Genomic DNA, 8,423 nt, shown 5'->3' with positions numbered 1-8,423 from the left:
TAGTACAGAAGTTTCTACGGGCTGTAGATGGCTCCTACCCAGGTGCCCATGCAAGTACTAAACTTGGGCGAAGTCTTAGACAAGGTTGCTCTCACAGGCAAAGTTGTTTTCCGATGGGCAGGCGGTTGGCAGCGATCTTTTCAGCTCGAAGGCCCATGCTTTAAAAGGGAGCTGCAACCGCCATTGGTGCCGCTCTGTATGTCGATAGACAAAATGCTCGATATAATAGATCTCTAGGTGAAATCTCCCGTTTTCTTAGTTTACGGAAAAATCTTTCTCTCACACATCCAGATTTTCAGACTAACCGTCTTAAAAATTCTCTCATTCAATAAATATCTTGGATTTGCCTGCAACCATACAACTTGGCAAAATGTGGCGCCGACAATCAACAATTCTCAAGCGAAAGGAAAATTTCAAGCGTTCCGGTATTAAAACAAGGTCTACAAAAAACCGGTAAGTGCTTTAGTTATAAAACAAATCGTATTCAAAATATAATGATTAAGACTGGAATTTCTAGGTAAACTCTTAGGGAAAATAGCTTTAAAAAGCTTAAGTCGCCATTTTAACTATTTTTCTTTCATTGCAGAGAGTCGCTTGCTGGTGCCATGTTGGATTGAAGTTTTATGTAAATATTTAAGCTTACTGGAGAATTGTTAAATGTTCTTCTTGATTCCAGAAAACATCCCGCCAACTGCCCCCGACATCGGGTAAGTAGAACGACTGGCACTGCTGTCTCGGTTGCTAGCAGCTGCTGTGTTACTGGGCGGGGCTGAGCTGTTGAGAACAATCTCCCTTAAAGTATGACCTCAATCGCTGTTGGTAATTGTCGTGCCTGGGTTAAAACCGGCCAACCTATTCGACTTTCGCTGCTGTTTTTCCAGAGGATTATGGTGTAGCTGGATATGGATTCCGGATTGGTGTGGCCAGTCAGCTCTAAGATCTCCAGTGGGTCGAAATCATCACGGAGCACTTAAATGACTGTTTTGCGACCACTCGAATTTGTGAATTTGCCGTCCAGGGAAGCAATGGACGTAATACTCTGCGTTTGCTTTGCCAGTGTATCTCTACTAATTGGAACCATCTTGTACCAGACGTTGGATTTTGGCATGTCAACTGGACTAACCCTTCGGACGATGGCCAAATGCCCTGTGCGGATCTCGCTGTCGACCATCTGTCCTCTAAATCTTGTTGTTATACTTTCTCGCCCGTTTCATCGCAGTCGGTTCGTCTCCGTCTATCTTTGTATTCGATGTACTGCTCTGTCACGGTGAAATTACTTAGTTGACAGTCATGTTGTTCTCATTCCTAAGTGTGTGACATTGTTCCACCATACCAGATGGAGAAGAGAGCGAGGATTTTGAAGGCCGATTGCACCTGAAGACCAATCTTTTCAATATCTTCTGTTTCAACTGGTTGAGCGGCATTTGGTTTGCTGCCAAGACCTTTTTGCTTCAAATCTACTTTCTTCGTGGATTGTATCGTTGAAATTTCTCCCGAAGGTTTTTCGAGGTCGAAGTTGTCTACCGCTGGTGGACATGGAGACTCCAGAAAGTACCTTCGTAAGCCATTGCGTTAAGTTTGTAATGTTCCTGGTTCATATTCTTTGCCTTTGTTTTCTTTTGTCGTCTGCCTTTTGTTTGAGAAGCTGCGGTGCTTCTTGCTTTGAAATTGCATCAAGATTAATTTGTTTGCCGTGTTTTTCCTAGAACCACAACTGCAAACTGTGTACGGATGCATGTAATTGTACTTTTTTTAGTGTTTCAAACCATGTTGTCCTTAAAAGAGACCAGTTTGTCATCAGAATAGGTTACAATGGTTTCGTTTTCGAAATAGATGTTTGACTTTTTTCCGCGGTGATACCTGTTTGGTTTTCTTTCGTGACGCTTGTTTGGTTTTCCTCGGAAAGAACTGTCGTTTAGCTTTCTTCCCTCATCTCTGCCATTTTGTTTTTTTCTTCAATGCGTTCTCTCGTACTTTTGAGTGTGAGTGGTTTCCTTAAATTTTCTGAAAATTTCAATTTCAATTCGAAATTTCGCATTCACTTTCATAACCAAGTTGATATTTTCCCAGCACCAGTTACATTTTTTTTTCACAATAGCAACAATTTTTCCTCGCGACTCACGTCAGCAAAATCCCTTCATGCACAAGTGCAATTCCACCCCGAAGATCCTTTCTTCGATAGCCAATCAGACCGCGAGTGTGCCTTTAGCGATGCGATTCTATCACGAATGCCTGTCTCTGGTTGGTTACGCATCTTACTGCCTATTCTGATATCGATAGTGAGTAGTCCAGCAGTGTGTGGTTGTTAACAAACTGGTGGCCGCTACTTTCTGTTTTCGAAGTTTCGGTGAAGACGATTTAGATAAAGTTTTGAACGACCAACTGATTTATACGAAAACAACTTAATTATTCGCCTTCGATTTCTATGTGTGAAAATCGACTCGGGCTGCGCCCTCGTCAACTATCACGTGATATGAATATCAAGCTCTTAACCTTATTTTTACATAGACAACGATCCCGCACGCTGCTCTTGAAACTGGAAGTTATTCTTTATTCTAGAGCTCATAATCTAATTGTTGATTAGATAGAAAAAAATACAAAGTATTATGATGGTACCCATATAACTTTAGCAGTGAAATCGATAACGTCAACGATAAGATTAAACTCAACATTTTGCACCCTCCTCCAAGGACGTATATGAACACAATTACACCGCACCGATAAGCACCGAAAAACTAAAATACACATACAACCCTTGGTAAATAAATTATTGAACACCATCTCACCGTAGCCAAACCTCAGTTCCTTCCGATCGGAACTTTTTCGGAAGTTTTCGCGACATCTTCGGCTGATTCTCACTGCTTTAGACACTGTTTCGGGTATCATCACCACATATCGGAAATCATCAGAAATTATTTCAATTATTAAACTAAAAACAAATAAATATAATCTAACGCATTTGCTACTGAGTGTTTTGTGAGAAACAAACAGAAGTGTAAAAGTTCATCGGTAAACTAGTAAATGTGCAGAAATGTCATTGCTCATTTCAAGGAATTTTGGAAGAGGACAGCATACTGACAATGAGTACTACACAATTCCAGTACCAATGCCAGGCTGTTTGAGTCCCCACCGAAAATATATTGACTAAGATTGGACCAAACATTTATGATCTGAGCTTCGTTTATGATCCGTGATCCGAACTTCAAGACAGGAAAAGACTGGAATTCGGACCAAAATTCACAGTTGATTCGCGATCAGTGGTATTTCAATCTAAATCCACGAATCAGCTCATTTGATCAGCAAAGTCCGCAATCCATGCTCTTTCTTTCACCAACTCGGTCGATCCAAAACCTATCCATCCCCGTCTGGACAGCATGTAGTTATTTTAATTGCGTGGACATTTCATTGCAAGTTACAATATTTTGATACCAGCCAAGATGAATACAAGCCGCGTTTCCATTATCGTTTTCAATGTCTTCATAAAATTAAATTTAAATCAACTTTACACTCTAACCTGTTCCACAGTAGTTCCAGCTTAGTCAGAGGGTCATGTGATTCTAAGCATACCACGCAAAAACGTCAACACATGTTTTTCCATTGTCATTGTTATGTTCGCTACAGTCGATCCAATCCTGTCCGTACCATATCTGCAACTCCTGGTTGCAGGAAACCGACAACGGGTTAGCCAGATCACGGAAAACGAGCTCTGAAGATGTGTGGGTAGTTCCATTAAGACTGTAAAAGTGGTTTTTGTATTTACATTCAGCTGCAGAGTGCGCTTTCAAATCTCCAGCAGGTGGCAGGATGGCTCCCTTCTTTGCATTGGTAATGATAGTCATTAAGCCGCTGTTGCCATACCTTGGTTCATATGTGCAGCCCCAGTAGGATGCTGGGTCATCTGGGTTGCATTTGATTGAACCAGACTTGTGGACGAGCTTCATTGTTTTGAGAAATCCACTCTTTGTGATGTTAAAGGCACCATACTGGTTATCTCGTGCTCCAAAGCATACGGGTTCTGTGTTTATCCTCTGCCAGGTCTCTAAAGTATTTGAAAGTAGAATGGCATCACTTTCAGAGGAAACCTGAGAGAATTACTTAAAGGAGCTCAGTCACGGTGTTTTGTCTTTTTTTTTTTTGTACAAAATCTCCTTTAAATAAAAGGAAACCTGAAAATAATAGTTTACCAAGGTAGAAAAAAATCAAAGAAATAATAGTAAACCATAAAGGAACAGTGATGCTCAAGGATGGCGAAGATTGACACGGATTGCAAACGACGAATTTGAAAAATTTAGGCTAAACTTTTCAAAATGTGCAAACCGCGACTGAGCTCCTTTAAGATTTAACCAATCAGTTCGGAGGTGGGTATATCCCAACTATCCTTACAATGATTAAAATCAAACTATCGACTTTGTTGAACCCAAGCGGATCATGGGAATGGGAATAATAATAATAATAATAATAATAATAATAATAATAGTAATAATAATGATGACGATGATGATGATGATATTATTATTATTGTTATTAATATTAATAATAATAATGGTAGATATTTATATAACGCCAATCCAGATCTGTTCTAGGCGCTTTACAAAAGTAACAGAGCTAAAAAGAAAGTTCTACGAGATAAATACACAGAGTACAATGATAAAATGGCATGGAGATAACAGGTCTGTGGACAATTAGATTTGTGATTTGTGATAGAGAAATAAAAAATCCAATGTTGTCTTTTTTGAATTGTGTTGTCAATTTTTGCTCTACCTTCCTCTCCGCATGACAATAGACCAATTTCGATAAATTGAAATTCCGCCTAAAACAATAGATATCAGCACGAGGCTCTGGGGAATAAGCCCCACAAACTCTGTAGTTAATACCTAAAACCTTGTCTTGAGGTTTATTGATTTGGGCTGAATTTTATTATATCGAAATTGGTCAATTTGGCCGCCACGAAAAAACCACTAAGAAAAACACAAGTCCCAATCCCTCCCAGCCAGATCCGGTCGTTTTGTTTTTCTCTGGACCAATCATATCGCAAGAAATCTTGTAAACAAAACTGTCTATTGCCCGCACTGCAGTCGTGACTCGCTCGCACACGTTTCGCCGCGCTTCGTACCAGCTAGATGAATTTGCTTCGAGTCCTGCGTCCTCTGTGAATGGTTAGATTAATCACTTTGATTTGGTTTTATGACGCAAAATTGGATACTGCTCTAATTGACGTAGATGTGCGTGTATTATACTCGTCTAACGGATTTTCAACGAGACATGTCTGACCATTTTTTTACCGTCTTACAATTGCACCATTTTGAAAAGAGGAGAAAGTTTACCTCTTACATATACTCTTCCGCATTAGCTCCTTAAATAACCACCAGAGCAAAAATCATGTTCTTTAAATGCAAAGGTTAAGGTCGTTAGCATTCGCTTCTCCTTTAAAAACTGGAGGTGATATCACTGGAGGGGAGAAAGGCATAATTTTCACCGCAAAATTGATTCGTTGATTGATCAATCAGTGATGTGCCGACTTATTTATCATTCGTTTATTAATCACTTTTTACGGACGTGCTACCATGTTGATCCAAATGTGCTTTATCGACAAACCAAATGGTTATACCTTCACAGCGAGCCAGGATTGTCTGACCATTCCCATCAGAGTATATCCAGTAATCCCCGTTAGCCATCTCATTACCTTCACTGGCCTTGATCTCACTGCACGATTCAGCAGGAAGCACTTGGATGGAACCAAGAGGGACTGCGCGATCAAAGAAAGAAATTCCTTATAAGAAAAAAACAGGTCTTCCACAAGATCTTGCCGGAGTAATTTTGATTAGAATTTTAACACTGCTTCACATTCTCCTGGCGGCGCGAACTCTTGCAATCTATGCGAGCTAAGCTGTAGCATTCAGAATGGCTACGTGGAAAAAGAGAAAACACACAGATAAAGATAATTTAAGTGTACCTCTGTTTTTTGCCCGTTTCATGTAGAACCTTGTCTGATCCGGCATGAAGTCTTCAGGTCTCGCTTCCTTGGTTCGATTGTTCAATTCGCAGACTTCATGATCAATGACGTAATTGTAGCTTTGACACGTGACTTCTTCGGCACACCTGAAATAGCAGCTTTCATGCCATTCAATCTTGTACGTTTTAAAGGTGTGGCCTCTGAGGAACATTCCTCTAATGGAGTATTCTGCTGCAGGTTGAGATTGGGCAGCAGCTTGAAAAACACTTATCCGGGACATCAGGAAACCTACTGAGAGCCAGAACTTGGAATTCATATTGAATTGAAGGCGGCAGTGACTTTGCTATAAGCGAAATAAAAGCGTTCAAAATGACATGTTAATAGTACTTCGTTGTCCTTGTTCATGCACGGCAAAAATTAATGACCTCCTTTGTACGAGAAGTAGTAGGTATAGGTAGACTGTTAAAATCTAAATATGTGTGACAGAGACACACCAGGGAGTTTAAGTTACCACTGAGGCAACGCCGAGGACAGCGTCGATTAAAAAATGATTTTATATTTTACCTACGAATCTCGCGGTGCTCTCAAGTCATTTACTTTGTTTATGACTGCGAAAACTATCAGGAAATTGAATCTGCAACACAGCCATAAATTTGAGATAAAAATTTAAAAACTGAATTATCCGTCGTTGTTCACGTTCTCCAGACAACGCAGCATTTGGTCATTTCACATTGTTGTTTTGCAGAGGACGGCAAGGAAATGTACCAAGAATTATGACGCACGTGCACAGCCACTGTTTTGCTCAGCGACGTTCCCGTTGTCGTTGTCGTCATGGTTTTCTTAAACTCCCTATTTTCTGCAAACTAACAAAACAGGAAATTTTAGCTAAGGTGGCCTTCTGGAAATCGACAATGTGAAGTGACCAAGTTCTAGGTATTTTGAAGAACGCAAACACAACAACTTATTTTTCAAGTTTCCCATTTGGAATTAGACGCTAGCATTAAATTAAACAGAGGAATAAAGCCCCGGCCAAACGATCCCAACATTTCAACACAACATATCGCAACATTGTTGGCCCAACATTTGCAAGCTCCGGCCAAAAGATCGCAACATTGTTGGCGCAACATCTTGCGTGCGTTTGGCCACTCTGCTGCGACATGTTGGGTGTTGGAAGTCGAACTAGTGCGCATGCTCTGGCGCAACATTGTTTCACGAACCTGGCCAAACGAATACAACATCATGCAACATCTACAAGTGTTGCATGAAAAATTTGACCATTTTCAAATTTGAGCCAACAACACCCAACATGTTGCAACATGTCGAGACAAGTCGCAACGGGGTGGCAAAACGCGCGCAACATGTTCCGATATCATTTGCGTTGACATGTTGCGATCGTTTGGCCGAAGCTTAATGGACGGAGTAATGGCGAGGCACGTGGGTTGGGTAAGTCTATGAAACAACGACCTGGAATTACTACGACGGCTAATTCGTCTTGTTTTCAATTGGAATCAATGAACACGGCCATTAATATTTAGCTTAGGCTAATTTCTTGGACCGATCAACGTGCTAAACAGAAATCTAACTTAAATACGGAATTCGAAGTTAATTTACTTACATAATGCCATTTTTATCTCTGAAAACAAGATGTCTACTTCATTACTGAAAGTCCTCTCGAGGAAATACTTCTTCCAGGGGCCAGACACTTTTGTATAAAAAGACTGATCACGAAAGCACCGCCATAGATGCTGGACTTCGATTAGACAAAAAGGTTTCGAATGGGTTCTGGAACTGGTTGGTAAAAAGAGCTTTCTAGCGGCCATCTTGGTCGTTCCTGTAAGCTTTGGTTAGCATTGCTTTCGCCTGTTAAATTACCAACTTAGTGTGATTTGCGTAAGCATAGCTTGGTTAACAACAACAACATCTATTATTTAAACACGGTGGGTTTTTAAGCTGGTATAGCTTATAAGGCCGTGTAAAAAATGTTAAATGTTAGATTGATTATAGTGTACTGAGGTGACCTAATGTTTTCCAGTTGGCGAAACTTCGGTTAAGGACGTAAAATTCCCAATCTGGAACCAAACATTGAGCTATAATCAAACTCTTAAAACGATTTTCATCACTGAAACACATATTACTCAGCACGTTATTTACTTTCTAAACAAGAGGGGGATTTTAAAAATAAATAATGATGCTAAGTAGTGAAAAGCGACTGGTAGATATTTCTTACCTTATTCGAAGGAAACATGTAAGTTAAAGACCTGATATCCGAGGTTCTCTGTATTGAACTCCGAAAAATATATTGCCAAAGTGATCTTAAATTAATGTATTCATTACCTGCTGCTGTTGAAGCATAACACCATTATCGGCTCTCCATTGTCCCTTCTGGCTTTGAATCGAGATCAACAGTTTCTTTATTATTAAATTAATGGATGACATTTGCAAGACGTCTGTGTTTCACGGGAGAATACGA

General features: G+C 40.1%; 1 protein-coding gene across 1 annotated transcript; it reads right to left on the bottom strand.

The window, feature by feature from the left end:
- Positions 1-3,550: 3,550 nt before the first annotated feature.
- Positions 3,551-6,456, bottom strand: LOC145470489 (uncharacterized). The gene is made up of 3 exons (XM_081454305.1): positions 5,954-6,456; positions 5,609-5,746; positions 3,551-4,039 (listed from the first exon to the last, which is right to left on the bottom strand). The coding sequence occupies exons 1-3, from the start codon at positions 6,267-6,269 to the stop codon at positions 3,558-3,560; spliced, it is 936 nt and encodes a 311-aa protein (XP_081310431.1). The 5' UTR covers positions 6,270-6,456; the 3' UTR covers positions 3,551-3,557.
- Between the last annotated feature and the right edge of the window lie 1,967 nt (positions 6,457-8,423).

This window comes from Orbicella franksi, chromosome 15, assembly GCF_964199315.1.
Source record: "Orbicella franksi chromosome 15, jaOrbFran1.1, whole genome shotgun sequence".
Taxonomy (NCBI): Eukaryota; Metazoa; Cnidaria; class Anthozoa; order Scleractinia; family Merulinidae; genus Orbicella; species Orbicella franksi.
Note: the sequence above shows the minus strand (reverse complement) of the source record. Positions and strands in the feature narration are given on the sequence as shown.